At 44.1% G+C, this 24,638-nt stretch overlaps 1 protein-coding gene across 3 annotated transcripts in view; it reads right to left on the bottom strand.

Moving 5' to 3' along the window:
• CLPB (ClpB family mitochondrial disaggregase) overlaps nt 1–24,638 on the bottom strand; it is a 142,212-nt gene that overhangs the window by 51,728 nt on the left and 65,846 nt on the right. For all 3 annotated transcript variants that reach the window (XM_082749889.1, XM_082749890.1, XM_082749891.1), the window contains one exon: nt 18,172–18,300. In XM_082749889.1, coding sequence (XP_082606015.1) covers nt 18,172–18,300 — 129 coding nt within the window. The remainder of the gene's footprint in view (nt 1–18,171; nt 18,301–24,638) is intronic.

The following is a 24,638-nucleotide window of genomic DNA, read 5'->3' as shown; positions in this document are numbered from 1 at the left end:
ACTTCCTAGTAGGGAGAGAATCAGGAGTGTGGAGGTGGGCATCTTTATGATATTAAATGCTACAGGCTCCAGTCCTGGGTGCAGGAACCATTCATCTGCTGATGTCTGCTTTTCAACCCCCCCATCAAGGCTGAAGGAATTACTCATCTCCCTCATAAAATTGTGGCTTTAAAAAAAAAAAAAAACAGAACCACTGCCACCAAAGACTCTCTCAGTTTATGCTCCTTCCTTTCTGGCCAACTCTGGTCACTAGGCAACAGTCACCAAAAATAAAAGTGGAAGGGCAGTGGGAAGATTAGGAGGAAGGAGAGGGCAGGGAATAGACTTGCAGGCTAGGAGGGCCATTTTTGATTCAGAGCTTCTAACTGGTGCTAATGATTCCATTCCCCTCAAAAGGATTTTTCTCTAATTAATTCTAAGGACTTTACCAAGTTTGTCTCAGTTGAGGCTGCATGACAAACCAGATGGATGGACTTGGAAAAAGAAACTTTTCAGAAAGAGAATCACACATTTTTTTTTTTAAAGATTTTATTTATTTATTTGACAGAGAGAGGTCACAAGTAGGCAGAGAGGCAGGCAGAGAGAGAGGAAGGGAAGCAGGCCCCCCGCTGAGCAGAGAGCCCGACGCGGGACTTGATCCCAGGACCCTGAGATCATGACCTGAGCCGAAGGCAGCGGCTTAACCCACTGAGCCACCCAGGTGCCCCGAGAATCACACATTTAAAGTGAGGTCTTGTGACAGTCTGTGGCTAGAATAGTAGCTGGCACACAGTAGGAGCTTAATAAATATTTACTAACTGAGTAATTATGCTTCAGTTATGATGCAGCTGGGCTATGTTCCTTCAATTTCTATTTGTTAGGTGAGACATCCTATAGCCCAGTCCCTGGAAATACTGCTAGATGAAAGAGATCAGGAGAATATTTTCTCAGCCTGAACAAGCGGGGATGAAGCAGTGTTGGAAGGCAGAGGTATGGACCTCATTAGCATACCCAACAACTCTTTCTTCTTCCTCATGGCTACAGTAATCAGTGCTGCTGACCAATCCTTCCTCCTTTCGATTCTTTTCCACTTTGATTTTTATGATACCTAACACCCATGACTTTATCTCCTACGCAGGTTCCTGTTCCTTCTTCTGTCTCAGGTTATGGGTAACATCCAAGGCTGAGTCCTCAGCTCATGATCCTTTCTCTGTATGTACTCTCCTTTAAGAAACTGTTCCAGTTGGGCGCCTGGGTGGCTCAGTAGGTTAAGCTGCTGCCTTCGGCTCAGGTCATGATCTCAGGGTCCTGGGATCGAGTCCTGCATCCGGTCCTCTCTGCTCAGCAGGGGGCCTGCTTCCCTTCCTCTCTCTCTGCCTGCCTCTCTGCCTACTTGTGATCTCTGTCAAATAAGTAAATAAAATCTTAAAAAAAAAAAAAAAAAGAAACTGTTCCAGTTGGCACAGTTTAAACTATTCCAGTGGTTTGCAATCCTGGCTGTGTATCAAAATTATATGCAAAGTATTAAAAACATATCAGTCCAAGGTAGGAGAAAATATTTGCAATATAGATCACAGATAAAAGGCTGCATCCTTAACATAGAAAGAAATTTCAAAAATTAAGAAAAAGACCAAAAGTCCTATAGAAAAACAGGCAAAAGACATGAAAAAGACAATTCACAGGAGATACGAAATGGCTCTTAACTTTAATCATAACAGGAGAATCAAACTAAAACTATGCTAAGACACTATGTCTCACCTACCAGACTGGCAAAAATCTTAAAGCTTGACAATACACTCGGTTGGGAGAGGTGAGAAAAACAGGCACTTTCATATAACATTGTTAGTGGGAATGCAAAAATGGTACAACTTCTGTGGAGGAGAAATTCACAATATCTAACTAAAGGAATATATATCTACCCCTTGACCCAGCAATACCACTTCTAGGACTTAACTATAAAGACACACCTCCAACAATCCCAAATATACATGTAAGAGGTTATTCACTGTACCATTATTGGTAACTAAAAGAATACTGGAAAACTCAATGTCTAAGCATAGGAAATACAATACAAACACACAGGGGAATACTATGCAGCTATAAAAAAGAACAAGGAAGACCTCTGTGAACCGCTATCATGTGATTTCCAGGAAATATGGTTATGTTAAAAAACCAGACTGCAGAAGAGCATATATCGTGTGCTACCTCTTGTGTAGGAAAAAAGAGTATATTTAAAAATACATATAATTTACCTATACAAAGAAACATGGGGTCAGGGCTCACTGAGGGGAGCAGAAAAAGGGTAGAAAGGGATACTGGAGAGAGTTTTACTTTTCTGAATATATCTTTCTATATAGCTCAAACAACAAAATTAAAACAAAAACAGGTAAGAGAGAAAAGCCTGAAAACTACAAGTGAATTGAAAAATTAACCCAACCGTATTTCAAATGATTAAGACTCACAATGAAGGGGAAAAAATACCATCCAAGTAACTTATGAAGCTAGCATTTGACTCTATACTCTTAGCCTTGGATGGAGTAGGCATGAGAACTGTAAACAAACCCTGATCTGAACTTCATTTAGTAGGTCTGTTTTCTAGAGTGGAACAGGTAAGGCAAGGATGAAGCCTTCTTAGATGTATTATAGGAGTAAGAAAATGAGCAAATGTATCAGTGCTGTTTGGAGCCAGCATTCTCCCTACAGAAGAAGGGGCATATAAAGAAGAAATGTGTGAAGACAAAGAAGAACCCAGTGGGGATGGACTGGAATGGGAGGTAGTGGTATTCAGGATTTCAAAAATATGTACATGCAATATGCATATGTGTATAAATATGTATATGCACATACGTGTATGCACATATGTATATAACCATATATATTTCCTGGTCCTGTCAACAGAAAGGGTAATAAGCAAACATGGTACTCAGGTTTCAGCATATAATAAAATTGCTCATTAAAAAGTCTTAGGGCGGGGCACCTGGGTGGCTCAGTGGGTTAAGCCTCTGCCTTCCGCTTGGGTCATGGTCTCAGGGTCCTGGGATTGAGCCCCACATTGGGTTCTCTGCTCAGCGGGGAGCCTGTACCCCCCCCTCTGCCTGCTTGTGATCTCTCTCTCTGTGACAAATAAATTAAAAAAAAAAAAAAAAAAAAAAAGGGCGCCTGGGTGGCTCAGTGGGTTAAGCCGCTGCCTTCGGCTCAAGTCATGATCCCAGGGTCCTGGGATCGAGTCCCACATCGGGCTCTCTGCTCAGCAGGGAGCCTGCTTCCTCCTCTCTCTCTCTCTGCTTGCCTCTCTGCCTACTTGTGATCTCTCTCTGTCAAATAAATAAATAAAATCTTTAAAAAAAAAAAAGTCTTAGGGCTCCTGAGAGAAATGGCTGATTCCAGGGCAGCAGCAAGGTGGACACAAGAAGGGAACATCTTGTTCTCCCAGGAAATACGGAAATGCTAAAAGAAAAAAAGAAGGGGGGGGGGTATGCCACACCGGCCAAATCTGAGACAGTTTTAGCATTTTAGCACAACATAACAAAGAACAGTAATGAGTTACAGAACAATTAAAGCAATAGTAGCCATGAGCACATTTTCACAACAGATAAATAAATGTGGAAGAAAAGGACTCTTGTTTACTAAAGGATGACAGGTGCTGAGTGGTCAATGTGGAGTGAGTGCTGGAGTTGGGAAAGTAGTAAAATATTCATTTTGCAGCCACTGTATAAAAGACTGGTTCAGGAAAGACTCATCAATGGGAAAAAAAAAAGATTCATCAATGGAAGCTAAGTCCAGAGGGAAATTTTGATGAGGAGCAGGATAGCTGCATAGTCTTAAAACTGTCTTCCCACAGACTGCTTATTAATTTCAAGGAAAAAAGTAATAAAGAGGGACACCTAGGTGCCTCAGTGGGTTAAATGTCTGCCTTCAGCTCAGGTCATGATCCCAGGGTCTTGGCACTGAGTCCCACATCGGGTTCCTTGCTCAGCGGGGAGACTGCTTCTCCCTCTGCCTGCCAGACCCCCTGCTTGTGCTTACATGTACACACCCTCCGCCTCTGACAAATAAATAAGTAAAATCTTTTTAAAAAGAAGTCATAAAAATACAGTGGAGAAACCACTTGGGTTTGTGACGGGGTGGGAGTGAGACCGTTAACTGAAAACTTTTGAATTTTGTACTGTGTACTAGTATTAACTAATCAAAACAGAAAGAAAAATAAAACATAAAATATCTCTGAAAGTCTAGTAGGCAGAATAATGGCCTCCCCCATGATATCCACATTCTAATCCTTAGAGCCTGTGATTGTGCTAAATCACCTGGCAAAGGGGAATTAAGGTTGTAGATAGAATTACGGTTGTTGGGCTGCCTGGGTGGCTCAGTGGGTTAAACCTTTGCCTTCAGCGCAGGTCATGATCTCAGGGTCCTGGGATCGAGTCCTGCATCGGGCTCTCTGCTAGGCGGGGAGCCTGCTTCCTCCTCCCCCTCCCTCTCTACTTGTGATCTGTCAAATAAATAAAATCTTAAAAAAAAAAAAAGAATTAAGGTTGTTAATCAGCTAACTCTGAGAAGGGAAGATTACCCTGGATTATTCAGGTGGGCACAATGTAATCGTAAGGGTCCTTAAAAGTGAAAAAGGGAGGCAGAAGACTCAATGTCAGAATGATAAAGGAGAAAGACCAACTGACCACTGCCAGTTTGAAGACATAAAGGGACTATGAGACAAGGAATGTGGGCAGGCTCTAGAAACTAGAGAAGGCAAGAAAAGAGATTCTCTCTGTGTCTCCAAAAAGTAATGTACTCCTGACACCTTGCTCTTAGTCCACTGAGATCCATTCTAGACTCATTTCCAGAATTTTAAGATAATAAACTTGAATTGTTTTAAGCCACTAAGTTTTTGCTCATTTGTTCACAGCAGCAATAGGAAGGATATGTAAGAAAAGTTACAATAGTTGCTTCTGAGGAGGAGGACCAGGGACTCTGTAAGGGAGACTTCTTTTTCACTATATATATTCTGGTACCGCTTGAAATTTTTACCTTGTACATTTTTTAAAGTAAAAATCACTGTTGGGGCAACCGGGTGGTTCAGTCAGTTCAGTGTCTGACTCGGTTCCAGCTTGGGTCATGATCTCAGGGTTTAAGACTGAGCCCTGAGTCTGTCAGGTTCTGTGTTCAGCAGAAGTCTGCTTCCCCCTCTCCTTTTCCTCCGCTCCTCCCTCCACCCTCAAGCGCGCGTGCTTGTACTCTCTAAAATACATTAAAAAAAATAAAATTTTGAAAGTAAAAATCACTAGTCACTAAACAAACGACAGTCACCTCAGGAGCACTATTAATTTTGAAGTGGAGTTTAAGTCCTCTGCTCATCCCCAAGGCTCTTCACACTCCCTACCCATAATCCAGCAGGGGGCCCGCTTCTTCCTCCTCTCCAACATGCAAATCTTATTTCTGTTACTGATGCACCTGAAAAGCTTTCCTCCTTCCCTCTACTTGGTGAACTCTACCTGTCCTACGGGAATGGCCTCCAGTCCCCCTCCTCCACGAAGCTTCTACAACATCAACACTGATCTTTCCCTCCTCATTCATTACATGCTTTTATTCTGCCCTTGGAGTAAGTTTATTTCAGAGTCCTGAACTGTCATGCATTGTTCTCAGTGAGCTTTGCTGATGAGCCTCTGCACCAAACTGGGGTACAGCCTGAAGGAAGGGCCTGCCTCTTTCTCTTTTTTATTTCCTGTAACGTCCAGTGCCCATTATAAATACATTTATTCAACAAATGTTTACTGAGTACCCATCATGTGCTAAGGATACTGCAGGATGCTGGGAATATAAACACTGCAGATCCAGACCTTCTACCTTCAGGAAACACATTAATATAACAAAGGAGAGATCTAGTGATCAAATAACTATGACTACATGTTGTGGTAAGTTTAAGAAAGAAATTATTCAGGACGCTTTAAGAGCATAGGTTCAGAGGAACCTAGAAAAGGGATACTGGCGGTCAGCTGCAGGAAAATATTTAACAGTTGCTGAATTAAGTATTAGATTAATTCTTAGATTTGCAATTAGATAAATCAGAAGGCATTCATTGAAAGTCACAAAATATGAAAACAGAAGGAAGCTTTGAGATTGAAAGCCAATGATCTAGTTTTAGATCATTAGAGGCTCAGTGAGGCGGAGGGTCTCCTCAAGGTTGCACAGCAAGGCTGAATTAGTGCCAGATGACCTAAACCTGACATAGCACTTCCAACCAAACAGCATTCATTACTTCAAAGGGAGTTTCTGAAAGATTCCTGAAGTGGCAAGCTCCTTCTGCCACATTTAAAAGAATTCATTTCTAAAACCATGTTTGGGAAGGAGTCTATGGTATAAGCCTATAGAGAGCATCTCTGCTGTGTTCCTTCTGTGACACTGCCAGGCCTCTGTGTAGAGGAAGAGAAAGCATGAATGCTAGAAGCACAACTCCTTTTGGGTAGGGAAACTTGGTCCTGAGCAAATCCCCAGTCTGACTCTAGGATGGGAACTTTGCTACTATTCTGCAGCCCTTGACCTTCAGATTGACATCCCTTCTTAAAGCTGCAGTGCCGCCCTTTTTCTGTGCACTCTGTCCACAAGCATATTCACTGAAGGAGCAAGACTGGGCCAGCAAAGGGCAGATGGCCTTGCTTCAGGAAATCTGAATTCTACTCAGCTCTGTTTCCAGGCCCAGTGCAGGTGGAGGAGAATACTGGACAGAGAACAGACCTGCCCCAGCTAAGGCTGACCTCTCCTTCACCCAGGGGAGACTTGGCCTCCAGCTGCCTCTGTTGGCGGTGATGAGGTCATGCCGGATACCAGCCAGGCTCATGCAAGGACTGCTTGGAGCCGATTACAGTCTTGATGAAATGAGGGTGCCTGGATGGCAGGCGGCTCTGAAGAGCTTGGGCTCTGGTGGCCAGGCACTGATCTGTAACTCAACCATGCAGTGACTCCTCTACATCCACAGGATCTGAGATACAGAAATATCTTTCCCTGGGGGTTAGCAAGGACAGTTCTTTACTCTGCACTGGGTGAGGAGCTGAATAGGCCAAGGACAGAGGAAGGACTCAGGGTCACTGAGGACCCCTATTGACCTTTACTTACCATGTGGACTGAAATTATACCACCACAGAACCCCTCCATTCCCACATGTCCCTGATGGGAGTACTGGGTCCCTCTGGATGCTTCTCCATGAGACTTTCTCAAGTTAAGTGATGAACTGAGATCTACACTTCAGGTCTCAAAACATTTACTCAGGGAAGACTTCTCTTGCTTCAGACCAGATCAGGTCCCTGTTATGCTCTCATAGACCCCTCTATTCTTCCTTAATAATACTTATCTCAGTGACAATTAGCTAGTAATTCTGTAATAATTTGCCTAATGTCTATATTCTGCCAGAGTCTAAGCTTCACAAGGATAGGGGGATGCCATAAATGTTGTTTAATAAAAGGAAATAAGTGAAAAGACGAGTTTTACAACAAAAACAAAATTTTACAGATAAGTTTTGAATAGTACTCTTTTTAAAATATTTTATTTATTTATTTGACAGAGAGAGACACAGTGAGAGAGGGAACACAGCAAAGGGAGTGGGAGAGGGAGAAGGAGGCCCCCCGAGAGCAGGGAGCCCAATGTGGGGCTTGATTCCAGGACCCTGGGATCATGACCTGAGCCGATGGCAGATGCTTAACAACTGAGCCACCCAGGCGCCCTTGAATAGTACTCTTTAAAAGAAAACTTTCATATACACAAGAGTAGCTCCTCTTAAACACCACCTTAGCTATGGGGCCTGTTGGGTCCTCCTGGCTTTCTGGCCTGCAACCACTCACGCACACAAGCCAATCATTTCTGGTTCTTCTTTTTTTTTTTTTTAAATTACAGAGAGAGAGAAAGAGAGCAGGAGCATTTGCGGGTAGGGGTGAGGTGGGCGATGGGGTGGGGGTGGGGGGGTAGAGCAGGGAGCCCAACGCAGGCTTGATCCCAGGACTCTGGGATCATGACCTGAGCTGAAGGCAGACGCTTAACCAACTAAGCCAGCCGGGCATCCCCAACCATTCCTGATTTTGAGTGGCATGGAGGATTTTCTATCTTTCTAAGAGCTCTATTGAGATATAACTTATATACTATAAAGCTCACCCATTAAAATATATATTTAATGTTTTTTAGTATATTTACAGAGTTGTACAACCATTATCATAATCTAATTTTAAAATATTTTTAGCAGCTTTGTGTAGTGGCAGTATCGTAGCCAATGAGGTTTATCCAAGGTGCAATTATGGCTAATTGAAAATATTTTTACCAGGCCCCAAAGAAACCTTGTACCCATAAACAATCACTCCCCATCCCTCCCACAGACACTTATTGGCATGCAGAGTTTTTAGCTCCATATCCAAACAACATGAGGAACCTTCAGCTTCCAATGATCTGACATGATCTCTTCATCATACAGATGAAAAAAAGTGATGGCAGAGATGCCACAAGTCCTACAGAGGTGAGACGGTGGCAAGCTGGGTGCCTGCATCATAATGGTAGTGCTCTGATCTCTCTGCTACATAGTCTGACTGTGTGTCCCAAATGTTTTAGCCCAATGGACTTCAAGCTACTTGAGGGCAGAGGCTATATTCTGCTCATCTGTCTTCCCTTCTTGGCCAGGTGTACCATCAGGGTGGTGATATCTCAGGTGTGGTCCATGTACTGGCACAGGTCTGTGAGCCCTGATACCAGTTCTTGATGAGGTAACTACAGTGGAATGTCTGGAAACTTTTATAGCAACTTAGGATAATTTTATATCTGTTGAACCTAATGACAAATTCAAGCCTCTATTTTGTATGCCTTATTAAAATATAATTTTTCCAGTAATTTATTTTTATTGTTTTTTACAGAAGTATTGGTTCATGACAGATTGACAATTCAAACAACAACAAAAAGAAACATCTTTCATAGATTGTTTGAACAAAGTGCTGCCTTAAAGCAACCCATTCTCCATTCCTGTTCCCCCTTTCCCCCTCAGTTTCCTTATATCTCTTGCACTTGCTCTTCCCATGCTCACATCTGAAATGAAGGTTCTTTCAGTTGTGTCCTCGGGTACCTTTAGCTCTACAGCTCTCCATGGGCAACTCACAGACTTCCACCGCCCCCAAGAAATGAACAGCTCTGAAATTTTCATGCCCAACTTAGCAGTCTTTTCTTCTTGAGCCTCAGACCCATTTACCCAACTGTCTGCTACACACCTCTCCGAGAGTGTCCCCCAGGTTCCTTGACTGGTCAACAGCTATTTATTAATCACCTACCATAAGCCAGCTGTGAGTGATTTTTTTTATTTCCTAGGAGATATGAATATAGCAGCAAATTAAAGAGACATGGCTTACATTTTAGTGGGGAAGAGAGAGATGATGAACCAATAAACATGATCATTTGAGGGACTGATAAATGGCAGAAAGAAGGAAAAACGGGATAATATGAGAGAAAGTGACTGGGGGAACTATTTTACTAGAGTGCCCAGGGAAGGCCTCTCTGAGGAGGGGGATATGTGAGTTGAGACCTGAATTCCCAAGGGGGATATGATCCCAATAACTGGGAGAGGTAGGTACAGAGGCCCTGCCAAGGGAAGGAGTTCAGTGCTTCTGAGGGGTAAGAGTAGGCCAGTATGTAACTGAAGAACTATGAACAAGGGTGGGAAGTGGCTAGAGATGAGGTCACATAGGCAGGCAGGGTCTGGGTTCTTTGGGGCCTTACAGGCTCTGGTAAGGAGTTTGGATTTCATTTTGGTGTGGGTTGATACCAATGGAAGGTTTTAAGTAGAACAATGACAAGACTGATTGATTGACTGACTGATTAAGATTTATGTTTTAAAAAGATCTCCTTGGCTATAATTTGGAGGATGGATCTAGGAAGACAAAAATGGAAATGTGGGACTAGCCAAGAAGCTGTGCTGGTCATCACCTTGGGACTAGAGCTGCACTAATGGAAATGGGAAAGTAGGAATGGGTTCAAGATGTGCTTTAGAGTTACAACTGACAGGACTTACTGAAGGACTTGACAGGGAATGTAAGGAAAAAAGAGAATTCAAGGATGATGTCAAGATTTGGGGCCTGAAAACTATGTAGATGATGATATCATTTATTGAGATGTGGAAGATCTGGCAGATGCCAATTTTGGAAGAAAAGCAGACGCATGCATATTTTAGCCAAGTTGACACTAAGATGGAGGGAAAAACAGGAGCTGGGGGAGTGGATTAAGTGAATAGCGATCATTCTTTTTCAGGACTTTTGCCATGAAGGGATGGACAGAAATGAGGTGGCAGTTGCATGGAGATACAAGGCTCAGAAAATTTTTAGTTAGCTTTCTTGTTCAAGATGGGTGATTGTAGAGCATATTTTTATGCTGACTGGAATCAGCCAGTGGAGAGGGTAACAAAGATAATGCAGGAGAGATCAGGGATAATAACTGGAAGGGCAAAGTCCTTGAGAAGCAGAGGAAACAGGAGCCTGAGCTTAAATGCAGGTTTGGTCTTAGGAACTGCAGAGGAAGGAGGGTGGCACTCAAGTACATATGGGGGTAGGCCAATGGAAGCAGGGGGAAGATGAGGTAGTTTTCTTCTGACTACAATATATTTTCTGTAGAAAGTGTGAGTTGGGGTCATTGGCTTGGTAGCTGGAGGAGAGGATAGGAGGTCTGAGGAAATTGAAGGTATAAAAAAGGCTCTAGAATAAGATGGTGACTGTACTCACAAGTAAGGTGGGGTGGATGACAGTGAGATTTATGGTTGTAAATGTGAAGTGAGTCCACTTAGCATGATTGTGTGATTTTTTTTCTCCAGCAATATTCAGTTCTCCTGATACAGACATGAAGTAAAAAGAAACTGGGTTTAACCAGGGTTAGTCAGTGTTTCATCAGATGAGCGCAAAGAAGGGAAAAAGCAGCAAGGGAATCATCAGAACACTGAGCCATGGAATCTGAAAAGTGGGAGAGGAGAAAATGTTCAAAACAGTCCTGGTCATACCCCTGTACCTCCAATCCTGTATTTCCTATCTCTGCCCAAGTACATGCCTTCTACTCAGTCATCCAACCCGGAACCAGGACCTAATCCTGACTCCTCTCTCATGGTCTGATCCTATGGATTCTACTCCTGACTCTTTGTGGGATCAGTCTTCTCTCCCTTCCCACTTCAACAGCCTTGGCTTAGGCCTCACTTAGACAACTGCAAAGCTTTTAAATGAAATATTTTCCCTTTCTCCAACCATGCCCCTTCCTATCCATGTTTTTCCATTTTCTTAACCTTTGATTCAAGTATAACATATACAGAAAAGTACAAAGAATAAAGATGGGCATAGCTCAAAGAATTCTCATCAAGGTAGATACAGCTGCACAACCAGGATCTATATAAATAAATAGACTACTACTCATCCCAGAAGCCTCTTGGAATCCTCTCCCAGTCACTACCTGCCTACTTGAGGGTAACCACTAAGCTGACTTCTTATAGCACTGGTTAGTTTTGTCTATTCTGAACTCTCTATGTAAATGCAGTCATACAGTAAGTACTCTACATGTCTGGCTTGTGTCCAGAATGCTTGTGTCCAGAGATTCATTCGTGTCATTCATTCAATTGATTATTCCACTGTGTGAACATTCCATAATTTACCCATTCAATTACTGATAAACATTTTTGAAACTCCTAAACCATTTTTCACATTAACATAAATCCAATCTTTCCCTCCCCTAAATTTTAATCCTCTCCCCCTGCACAATAAAGTCCCATTTCCTGAGCAGGGCTTGGTAGAGGCCTCCATTATTGGCTCCTGCTCTCCATTCTTGCCTTCTGAGCCTTGCATCCATACCCTATAAACCCAGTTCTTCTGAACCACCTGCAATGTATTGAATGCATTGAAGTATGCTGCTTCATACTCCATGCCTCTGGAGATGCTGGTCCCTCTGCGTTTCTCCCTCATCCGCCTGATAAACTTGTATTCATCCTGTAAGACTTAGTGCACACACCATCCCCTACACCATGCTTTCCCTGCTCTCCCCTGGGACTGCAAGTTCTTTTCTCTATGATCCCTCAGCACCTCCTATACATCTCCATTAATATACCTGATAGCAAGTCTTTGTTAAAATGTCTGATTTCCTCTCTGAACTATGAGTTCCTTAAGGGCAAAGACCATGTCTGGATCGTCTTTATTTCCCAGGTGCCTAGGGTAGGACCTATGACAGGAGAGGTACTCAGTAAGTGTTTGAAAAATGAATGAAAAGACTTGCCTAGGGGTTACATAGGATGCTAGCACTGGAAGGGGTCCATGGGATCAGCTACTCTAACTTACCTATTTTAGAGAAGAAAGGATTTGCCTACAGAAGAAAGGATTTGCCTAAAGGAGAAAGGATTTGCTGGTAGCAGGGCCAGAACAGCTGATCTTCAGCCCCGTGCTCATTCCCCTTCTTTGCACGGCTGGCAAGAATCAGAGGGTGAAGTTTCCAAAGGACAGCCAGAGGCAAAGCCAACTCCCTCAGCATCTGGCAGTACAGCCAGATGGACAGACAGTGCAGTGGAACAATGAAAGGAGCTTTAAGTTTCCAGCCCCCAAAACAAACTAACAGGCTGTTCAAGGGAAGATGTCAGCACTGGGAAGGCTTTTAGCCTTAGGCAGAGATGGTGGGAAATCTGACTCATTTGATGGCGGCTGGTTAACACTGAGGACTCAGTCATGTCCTTGGGAGAGAAGGGCAAGGAAGAGCCAAGAAAGTAAGCAGAAGGAAAGTGGCTAAGGGAAGCCCTGGGGAAAGTGCTGTAGGTTTCACAAAGGCCAAGTGTTTTGGAGGTGATAAGCACTGAAAAGGCAGTGGTACTGTAACTACAAAGATAGGTGTAAAGAGGTGGCTTGTGTGTAGAGCTCTAAGACACCAGATACAATCTGACATGAAGATCGAGTGGGCCAGGAAACAAGGGTGCCACATCTCCAAATGGAAAATCTACAGTGGCCTTAGAGATTTATCAGTGCACCCCATCACATACTAAACTGTGTGCAGAGCACCGTGACAAAGGAGGCAGGGGCAAATCAGACACTGTCTTCACCCTCAATCTACCTCAGTCTAGTAGCAGGGACTGGACCCAAATCCCAGGGTCCAGGATCAGGGAAGAGTTCAGAAGGGAAGTGGCACTGAAGATGTGGACTGACTGGCAGAAAAACCTGCATGAGTAAAGGCACCAAGGTAGGAACTCTGGGGCGACATTACTGTACAGCTGATTAGGGTAGCAGTGGGAAAAAAGTTAGGTGAGGGTCAGACTAGAATGTCTCCAAAATCAGGTTAAAAAGTTAGGATGAGTAGGATTCTTTTTATATTGTATATATATCTGTGTGTGCATGTGTGTATGTATATATGTATGTATTTATTTTAGACTTTTATTTTCTTTAAGTAATCTATACACCCAACACGCGGCTCCAACCCCAAGATCAAGAGTCGCATGCTCTAGAGACTCAGCCAGCCAGGAGCCCCTATTTTTTTTTTTTTAAGCTTTTATTTATTTATTTGACAGACAGAGATCACAAGTAGGCAGAGAAGCAGGCAGAGAGAGAGGAGGAAGCAGGCTCCCTGCTGAGCAGAGATCATGACCTGAGCCAAAGGCAGACGCTTAACCCTCTGAGCCACCCCGGCGCCCTGAGGAGCCCCTATTTTGTATTTATTTTTTTAACAAGTAAGCACTGAGTGTTTTTGAAGTTATTAACAACAAGTATTATCCATAAAGTGCCTCCCCTGTAGAACATACACATGCCCTACTCCTGACATGACAGAGTAGGTGGCACACTCCCATTTCCAGATGAGGAAAGAGAACCTCAGAGCAGTCTGTAGTTGGCCCAAGACCACAGGCTATTTGGTGGCAGGGCTGGCATTCAGATCCTGACTCCATAGTTCATGCCCTTGACTTGCAGCTTTCCTCAACTGGGCTTCTCCTCTGAACCACACACAGGAAACTATCTGAGTAACGATTTTTTCAGTTCTCCCAAGAATGGTGCATAACGTGTACCATTTTAGATGCCTGGGAGAGGAGTTATTCCATGTGTACAGTGGCTGCCTTACAGCATTAGGGCTCAATGCTCTGGAGGAACCCTGGTTGAGAAAGGCTGCCAAGATTGGAGGTATGTCTCAGGAAGATGGATCTAGCAGGGGATCACATCCCTGGGAGGAAACAGCTGCGAAAGCCACTGAAGAGCCCTAGAAATACAGGTAGACAACTCTAGGGGCTTAAGGGAGGCAACTCCCCACCCTCCCTGATTATTCCTCTTCCTCTTCCTAGTCATCCTCTCTCTCCTACCCTACCTCCCTCCAACCCTCTCTTGTACTTGGCAGTCAAGTGCTGAGGCAGAGCTTTTTAGTTCATTAGCCAACAACACAGGCAGAAGCAGCACAGTCACAGAATGAGAACCACAAAGGCGTCCACTTCTTTGTGGAGCTCAGGAGTAGAAAACTGGTCCTCGTGAATTCAGAACTCAGAACCCAACCACATAAAACTGGCAAACTCCCATTATCCTTCCTTTTTTTTTTTTTTTTTAATTGTGTTATGTTAGTCACCATACAGGACATCAGTTTTTGATGTACTGTTCCACGATTCACTGTCTGCATATAACACCCAGTGCTCCATGCAATCCACGCCCTCCTTAATACCCATCACTGGGCTCACCCATTCTCCCATTCTCCCCCCCTTGTAAAACCCTCAGTTTTCTTCCCAGAGTCCATAGTCTCTCATGGTTCATCACCCACTCCCTTTTCTCCCCCTTCATTTTTCCCTGCCTTCTTCTAAAGTCCTCCATGCTATTCTTTATGCCTCCCATTAACTCTTCCTAGTAAGGTTTAAGCGTGCGCGCGCACACACACACACACACACACACACCCTTGCCCCCTAGCCTCAGGCTTTCTATAACTGACTCCACATCTTTACTCACTAGGGTACTTCCTCCTTTATGTTCCCAGAGCCCCTGTCCAGTCCCCCACCAGAAACCCACCCACCTGTCACTGCCTGTTTCCATATCTATCTCCTCTACCAGTCTGAGAATCTCTCACGGTCAGGGTCAATTTGCCTGATCATCTTAGGATGCCCTGAAGTCTACGGGTTCAGAAATGACAACTACCTAGCCCACCGTGACAATGCAGAACTAAAGTAAACCCAGGTCTGTCAGACTCCCAAGCTTGTGTTCTTTCCACTATGTTACAGGACCTCCTAAAGATGAAGAAATGACCTGTGCTAAGCATTCAGCCTAACAATGCAAGAGCTCAGAGGTGGTGCTATGAGACTGGACCAGAGCACCAAGAGAAGCTTCCTGAGAGAGGGATCTAGATGAGAAGAGAGGGAACACGATGGTTGTTTTAGGCAGGATGGAGAAGTTGTGGTTGAAAGAGAATGAAGAAGTCTTTAGGCAGGAGCACAGGTTTTACATAAGGAGGAAATAGGAGACTTATACCTGTCAGGAGGAGAGCTTGACATCTTTACACAATCATGGTGCACTTACCACATATCTGGGCATATACAGGCATTATCACTACTCCCCATGTTACCCCTGTGATACTTCCCAGGTGTTACCTGACAGATAAGAAACTGAGGCCTAGAAAGTTAAGGCAACATATCCAAGGCAAAACAGCTAGTAGGTGGGGGAGGTAGGATTTAAACCCAGGTTGGCCTGACTTTGAGGTCCTCAGTGTCCCTTCTATTACTCCATGCTGCCTCTGAAGGGATCGGAGAACTGCCCACGTTAATAGACTGATGCAGCTGCCTGGACCTCCTCCCAGCTCTCATACGGGGTAACTAAAGCCCTGTGGACACTCAGCAATTTCAAAGACAAGGGTTCTGTGTGGACCTCGTGAGCACAGGCTGCCCCTGTGCCTAGGCCTGCCTTGGATCTCCCAGAAAGTATCCCTCTAAAGTTGCTGCAGCAAAGCCAATGGCAAATATAGGTTGAGAAAACTCATTGGGCAGGAAGGCAGCCCTTCTGCCTTCCCTGAAACTCTAGGGAGGAGATCAGCTGAGGTCATAAGACCTTGGAAATGTGACTGGCAATAGCCCCTAGGACAAGAGAGCAGGATCTTGCCTCTCGGTTGGCTGGTCACACACACAGGCAGACCAAGAGAGGTCAAGGGGGGTGAGGGGAGATAGAAGTTGGCAGGCCTGCAGGCCCTGAGTGACGGCCACTTGTTCAGGTCGGGAAAGGAGAAATAAGTGGGTTAATGGTTTTGGCCCTTGAGGCTGGGAGATTAAGGCAGGGGGTGTAAATAGATGCTGGGTAAAAAGGCAGGTGGGCGAACTGTAAAGTTGGGGGCTAAGGGCATCTGTTCCAAGCCAACAGGCAGGAACCATGCCCCTGGAATGGCTCAAAGGACCAGCCTTGGCCTGGGGCGGTGAGGGTGGGGGATGGTTCATAAAAGGCCTGCGCATCTTCATTTTAAAGGTGTTCGATCTGGAAGGCTGGGTGAGGGTCTCTCTTTAGAGTGAATTCCCTGTTTGGGGGCTGACGGGAAGCAGGGAATGTAAACCACTGGACAATGGCTTGGAGTACTGACTGATTTTAAGGCTCAGCAGAAACAAGCCCTATGGTGAATGCTCCCATTCTTAGCTGCAAATGTCTTGCCTGAAATCTTTTCAAAGGACAAAGTCAGCAGCACCTTGCTTGGAGACAAGTTTTCTAAGTCTCCATTTCTGAAAGCAGTGAGCTCTTGCTCTGAAAGCATCAGTCACCCCAGGCAATGTCACCACATCCATGAGAAGTCCTACACCTCACAGCATTCATGCCCCAGAGCCAGCCACACCCTGCTGCTCTGAGGCAGATCGCCTAGGCAGGGGGTATGGGCCAGGCCTAAATTTTAAGCCAGTGTGGCTGTGGCTGACAGAAGGTGGCGGGACTTGGGGATTACTGAGAAACCCCTCCAGCCTAATCACATGACAAGGACTAGAACATTATCTGGGAATATTAGGCTGTGAAGGAAGGGCTCTGGGACTGAAAGAACTTTCTTTGAATACTGGATTTTGAAAAAGTGATTGGGCTGCAGAGGACAGTTGGCAGAAATGACAGAGAAGAAAATCACAGTGTATTTAAAAAAGATGTTTTAAGCAGTTAGAGAAGAATTAAAATGGAATGGACTCCTGGGGAAGAAACACGGTTCCCTCAGTCATTGCTAGGGTCCAAGGAAATGCCAGCCTGGCAGCTGTTGAAGGTTCCTGCCAGGAGGAGGGGGAGCATAATCAGGGTTACTCAGAGGACTTCTGAGGCCGCTTCTGGCTCCCAGGCTCTATGAAGAATGACCACCAAAAAGGAGGCCCTTGGTATCCAGGCCCAAGAGAAAGTCCCTAGGCCCTCAAGAAGTGGCAGCAAGTGCATAAAGAGATAGTCATGTGCCATACTCAGAGGCCTGGGCCTTACACCTAGGTAAGATGCTTCTCTCCCTACCCCAAAGAGAGGCCAGAATGGGATAAGGGAAAGTGAGAGCTTAGGAAATATCTGACAGGTGGGAGGTAACTCTGTACCAGACCAACATAGGATGAGCCCAGCCCAAACTGGGGGATGGCACATACTGTCTCTCCAATTAAACCAACATTCTCCAAAGGGAGGGTATTCAATCAATGAAAGATTTATTGAATGCTTACTTTATGCCAAGTACTAAACTAGGTGCTAGGGACAAATCAGTGGCCTTTAGGGAGTGAGTCAAGTTAGGGAGAAGGCTACTGAACATATGAAAATAATTCCAGATTGTGACAAGAGTGATGATGGGAAAGAATAGCGTGCCATGATCCAGAGTAATGAAAGGGGCCTAATTTAGACTGTGGTTGGGGCATGGGATCAAGGAGAATGTCTTTGAGACCTGCACTGGTAGAGAGTTGATGGGCTTCCCTCCTTGTTCCACTAGCCCTGCTCTGGAGGTCACAGGGGAGAAAAGAGGATATTTCTGGAGAGAGGCACAATAAAAAAAACTCAGAGCATATGCAGACAGGCAGCATGGTGTGGTGTGTGACACACACACAGGCAAAGAACACATTCCAGCCACATGAAGGCAAATCACACATCTCAGAGCCACTCTCATGAGGTGGAGCCACCCTCTGGGCATTTCCAGCTCTGCGAGGGGAACAGAGCTCTGCAGAAGCATGGATTTTCCAGAGTGGAAAGGTTGCCAAATACTCTTTCTCTGCCAACCTCCAACCGCATTCCCCCATGCGCTCACCTCCATCAAGCAGCTCCTTGACAGTGCGGTAGTCATCAGCAAGGACAGCGTAGTGCAGGGCTGTGCAGCCCTTGAAGCTGGCACGGTTGTTTAGTCGGTTGTTGAAGTCATCCTCTCGGGTTACCAGGACTGGGGGGACAGCAACACAAACCCTCCCATTAGCAACAAATGCCAGGAGTCACCAATATCACCTTGGTGTTTTCTTTCCCTCCCTCAATCAACACGGCTTACTAAACATATAATGCACCTACTATGTGCTGGGCCATCGGGGAGGGGTGAGAGGAGGTACAACAAGGCCAGTTAGTTCATAAATGTTTACTGACATCTGTTATGTGTTAGGATTCATTTGGAGACACAGAAATGAATCAGATATGGTCCCTGACTCAATCTGATGAAGAAAACGACAAAAATAGATATATAAAGTGCTATCTGAGATAAAGGCTATGTTAGAGTTGTAACAGGGTGATACAGAAGGCAGAGGGGAGCTTAGCTCAGTTTGGGCATGAAGAGAGCATCCCAAAAGATAAGAGTCTTGAAGGGGGAAGGGAAGTTATCCAGGTGAGGAAAGGAGGCTGGGGGTTCGCTAGGGGATGGTAAGCAGGTGAGAGAAAAAGGCGTTCCTAGCAGAACAGTAACATACCTCTCTATTTTAAAGATGTTTATAAACTAGTGAGTATTTAGTACTATTTTGTAAAGAACTTTTTTAATTTTTAAAAGTTATTACACATTTGAAATCACAAAATAGTACAAAGCAGAAAAGGTATCATCAGCTCAACAACTCAGGAAACTACATTTAATATTGTTATATGTCTCTCTCTCCTTAAACATATATACATACTAGCATGAATGTATATCCTACACACAATCCTACAAAGCACATATATATCTCTTATGCATACCTGTTCTTCAAAATTAGAGCTTACTATATTGCAATTTTGTATTTTTTTAACCTTTAATAATCTGCTGTGAACATTTTTTTTTTTTTTGAAGGTAAGAACAACAAGCATTTCATCCCAGATGAAATCCTTGCAAATGTCCTTAGACAGTGGTGCTATAATTCTACTTACAGACAGGAACTAAGGGTTATAGAAGAGTTTTTGATTCAAGAGTGCAAAGCTAGTCAGTGGCATAAATGTAGGTTTGTCTGACCCAAGAATATATGACTTTAGGCAATCTCTATATTGTCTCCCTTTTACAGAGCCATTGGAGAGTGAGTTCAAGATGTAAGGAGGAGGCAATGAATGTAGCAAGTGTCTGCTGGTCCTCCCAGAGATTGGTTGATAAAAGAAAGACAGACACCAAATGGTTCGTAGAGAATAACTGTAGGTGAGATGATTTTCTAAAGGCTATATGAGACCTGAGCATGTTTATAGTATTAGGGAAAGATTCTAAAAGGAAGGGGATAAGTACAAAGAGAAAGACTTTCATTGATTGATGACCTCAAGGCTATGGAAGAAAAGAGGGGTTCAAAGGCACATGTGGTTGTACTTGCTCTTGAATCTCAGTTTTCTCAACTGAAAAAATATGGACAATAAGCCCACCACTTAAAAAGAGTTGTATTAAGGAGGGCATGTGATGTGATGAGCACTGGGTATTATTATATGCAACTGACAAATTATTGAACACTATAGCTGAAACTAATGATGTACTCTGTATGTTGGCTAATTGACTTTAAGTAAAAAAAAAAAATAGAGTTATATAGATTAAATGGGAAAAAAGAATAAGCATTTCATATGGTCAAAGAACCAAAACCCCCCAGTTCACTCTAGTGCTAATATTCATGACTCTCCAATTTAATACAGAAGAACCTAAAACTAGTTCCATCAATTTTATAGGACCCTCTGGGCTGGATGACCACATATGTCCCAGTTCACCCTGGATGGGTCTGGTTTATGCCTACTATACTGGACAGTCCCAGTTTGGACAATAAATTGGGTGGTTACCCTACCTCTGGGGCCCTGCCTTAGAGATGAGAACCCATAGAACAATATTTATCCTGTATAGACAGGGTTTCTTTCTGCCTCATGTAGAAATTATTGAAATTACTGTCTTATATTCCCTCCTGAGCTGAGTTTGTTGAGGGCAAAATTTGGGTCCTACGTACCTGTACTCCCCTCCCACTAGCCCATGGCACAGAGTTTGAAAAGGCAGATTTCTCTTAACTCCCACTGGATAAAGGGTATAATTTAGTCAAGAGGTAACCTTGCCTAGGTAGTTAAAAGTTCCATACTATTTCTTTCTTTCTTTCTTTTTTTTTTTTTTTTTTAAGATTTTATTTATTCGTTTTACAGAGAAAGAGCACAAGCAGGGGGAGCAACAGGGAGAGGGAGAAGCAGGCTCAGGCAGCCTGATGCGGGGCTCAATCCTAGGACCCTGGGACTGTGTCCTGAGCCTAAAGCAGACACTTAACTGACTGAGGTACCCACGTGCCCCACACCATACCAGTTCTAAATCATTCTTTTCTAAGTGATAATGGAATGGAGTCTATGCATTTCCCTCCTGAGAAACTGGACTTCCTATTTACAAGTTCCCCCAAACAAGACGACTATAACGTCTCTTCCTAATACTAACAGATGTCACCTAATGACCTTTTCTACTCTATGCCTGGCACGGTCACTCCACACAATCTATTTAATTCTTCTAACCACCTGATACAGTAGGTATTATAATTCCCATTGTACAGATGAGGAAATTGAGGTACAGAGGTCACCTAGTGAGTGAGTGGTTGAGTGAGGATTAGAACCCAGATCTAATCCGAATGCTTTTTGTTTACATCATATCATGTTGTCACTCTACTTTTGCAAATGAGGGAATCAGAGCCCAGAGCCCAGATATTCTGGTCTCAGCCTTGGTTCCTACTCATTCTTCTTTCTCTGCTCAAATGAAGATACAACACACTCTTGGTGGAACTTGCCTTTATAGAGATCGGCCTGAGCTTTGTAGCTAGCCTCTGGATAAGCTAGCTTAGGTGGAAGCATTTCAAGTGTTTAGCCAAAATGAAGTTGGTGGAATGTGTAGCTGAAGAATAGACACTGCTGTAGTTTAGCCACACAAAGGTAGAACAGCTCTTCTCCACCATGCAGAGGCTCTCCAGACTGAACACCTCCTCCAAACCCTGAGTGTAATCTGACCTCTCCTGAGCAGGGAGAACAGGAAGAAGCTCTGAGTAGCTAACATACAAGCCCCATGTGCATCTGCATTTCAGCAGTACAAAGGCTCTTCAGGGCCTAACTCAAGAGATTACTAACTCTTAGTCACAAACAGTCTTATCAAATCATGGTAAGTGATCTTATTTCCAGCCCACTGCAGATTAGGAGAAACAAACAAGGCTGGGGAGGAGGCTTCAGAATCCAGCAAATTGATTATAATCAAGTCCTGGCTAGGCAGGAAGGGAAAAGGACAGCACCACAAAAAGCTGAAAGAGGAAGTCAAGAATACAGCACCCCAAAATCCCCTAAGGGCACCACTGAACTCCACATAGGACATTAACTGCTGGATATAATGATGCACCTGAGGAAAAGTGATAGTTGGCTCACGAAAGCAGGAAGGATATAATCCATTTTACAAAGAAAACACATCATTCATTCAACAAACAACATTTACTGAGCATCACTGCATAGTGATAGCTTCTGGAGACATACTAATGAAGAAGACAGGGTTCTTGACTTTAAGAAGTTAACAGTCTAATGCAACATCAGGAACAGACAAATTATAAGACTGTTTCGTAAACACAATGACAGAGCTGTACACTGGGTGCTTACCATAAAAAGCACATGAACTTAAGGAATACGGCTAGACTTATTCGGTTCAGGGACAAATGTCAGCAGGGTGCCAACGTCATAGCCCAGCTAATAAGGAATGTATCTGAAGAGGGTTCCTGCACACCTCTGAGGTCTCATCTCTCACTATTCCCTCCCTTCCTAATGTGCTTTCTTGCCTCTGAGGTTTTGCAAATACTATTCTACTACCTGGAACGTTTTCCCCTCTCCCATGCCTTTGGTTGACTAATTCCAATTCACTTTAGTCCCTTCCTGCAGTGATTCTCCCTCAGTCTGAGGCAGTTGTTCCTCCCAAGAGCTCCCCTAGCACCTTAGACATCTCCCAATTACGGTACTGACTCTATTCTGTTGCAATCATCTGTTTACTTGACTATGTTCCCTACCAGACCAAATGCTCACTGAGGGCGGAAAGTGTGACTGTCTTTAGAGTTGTATCCCCAGTGGCCAGTACGTGTCTGGACATAAATATGGGCTTCATAAATACTTGTTGAATTAGCTAATAAGATACATAACACATAAATAAGTTCCTAGGATTACCCGTTTTAGAGTGTGGCTGTTATATAAGTGATCTCAGGAGCCAGACCCTGGTGTTTGGATCCCAGCTCTGAATTTACTCACTGTAATCTTGGGTAAATCACCTAACCTCTCTATGCCAAGTTTCTTTATCGGTAAATGGAGATAACAGTAGCCTCTTATGGGATGTTGTAAGGATTAGACAAGACATTGTGAGTAAAGGGGCTTGGAACAGTGCCTGGCATACAATACCTCTCAGTAAATGTCAGCTATTACCCTTCCTGTCTAGTCTTGTGCTTCCAAAAGTGCATTCTCTCTGTGAAAAGTGGCTGCATTTGGGGAATCCTTCATATACTTTTCTTTTTGAAAGGCACAGTGCTGAGTAAGAACCAGCTGTTTAATTTGGTGTTAGTCAGCAGCTTCCCGTTCAGCAGCCTCTTTCTACCTTGTCCTTGTTAAAAACCTGCAGTATTAGTGTTCCCCAGAACATTCTTTGGGACTGAGTAGTGCATTACAATCACCTGTAAAAGAGCAGTTTGCTTTCCTTATTTATTTTAGATTAACCCTGTGATGGAGAAGTTATTATCATGTTACAGATGAGAAAACTGAAGTTAAGAAAGGTACTGTAATCAGTTAGCATGGGAGCTACGACCTAGTCAAAGTCAGCTAGGCCCATTTGGTGCTCTTAGCAATAAGCTCTTTTCCTCACATCACCCAGTTTGAGAAGCCTGTCCCATAAGATCTTGCTGAAGCCCCCAGATCATTCGAGGTCATATTATTCTCTATCCAAAAAAAGTAGCTAAAGGCAGAAAGGAGGTGTGGGGAGAGGTGCAGCACGCACCATCACCCACTCTCCCTGAGGAAAAGGAAATAAATCCATGGAAGCTAAAATGACTCACCCAAGACTGGTTTACCAGCTGTCCACCAAGGTGGTCTTTTGAGGCCCCGTGTTTACGGCTGATCCTCAGCCAGGGAACTGACCCCTTCCCAACTAAGCCATTTACCAGCCTGTCTCTAGCACAGGGTAAGATGAGCTCAGGTTCCTGTTTCTCCTCTAAGCCAGCTATTCACGTCTCTCCGCCCCTCTGACCACAGGGAGAAGGCCAACACATTGCACTGTCATCCTCCTGCTTCCACCTCTGCCTTTCGACGTTGCAAAGTCTATGCCTTGGGTGCTGTCGCAAACACATGTGCCCGATGTGCTCTTTGCAGGATTCCCTTGGACTCAGCAGGGCCAAGGAATCAGCAGAGGTGAAAGTAGTCCCTGAAGCCTGTCACACAGCCCTGGCCACTTGCCAGCACTGCTGAAACTGCAAAAAAAAGCAACTGTCTTCCCCAGTGAGAAAGACTGATTTAAGGTAAAGGGGGTCTTACAGTCCTGAATCTAAGCTCTGCCACTAAGTTCTTCTATCTGTAAAATGGGTTTTGATAAGAAATAATTTGAGCAATACTAAATATTTAAATATTATGAGAATCAAATCTGATAATAGGTTTTTTTTTTTTTGATAAGAGGTATTTTTTAAACATCACCACATTGACTAATGCTGCTCTCTCTCTTGGGTTAAGCACTGGGGGAGACTTTGAAAAAAGGTATAGGAGTCAAGATGGGTGGTCTCTGGGTAACAAAAGCTTTATTACTGCTGCCTTATGCAGAAGAAAGACAACCCTAATTACGAGTGCCACTCCCAGGAACTTGTGCCGTCTAATGTCACGGAGGGTCCAGCAGCGCCTTTTGCCTTTAAAGATGTGAGCATGTCCCCATGAGAGAGAACCTCTACAACTACTATGACAAGGGTGAGAACAGCCCCTTCCATCTGTGCAACATCAGTGCGATTGTTTCCTCACCCTGTGACAACTTAGAACAGATAGCATTCTCTCTGTTCAACAGATTAGAAGACAGAGGTAAAAAGGCTGGGTGGCCTGCCTAACCTGCACTGCTAATTGGTAGTGGAGAGAACCAGATCCAGAGGCCTCCTGGCTCATGCTTCTATGCTTCTCCATGCCCAGCTTCTATCAGTGCCTGTAGGCTCAAGCCTCACATAAACCAGGGTTGGCTGACCTTGCTTGAAGCTCAGGATCTGGGTTAAATTTTTATCAAGAGTCTTAGGGAAGAAGCCTCTGGGCTCTGCTTCCTCCAGGCTATTCTGTATCTACTACCTCTTTAAATCCTCACTA

This window comes from Mustela nivalis (assembly GCF_964662115.1).
Source record: "Mustela nivalis genome assembly, chromosome: 9".
Taxonomy (NCBI): Eukaryota; Metazoa; Chordata; class Mammalia; order Carnivora; family Mustelidae; genus Mustela; species Mustela nivalis.
This window is presented reverse-complemented; position numbering and strand designations above follow the sequence as displayed.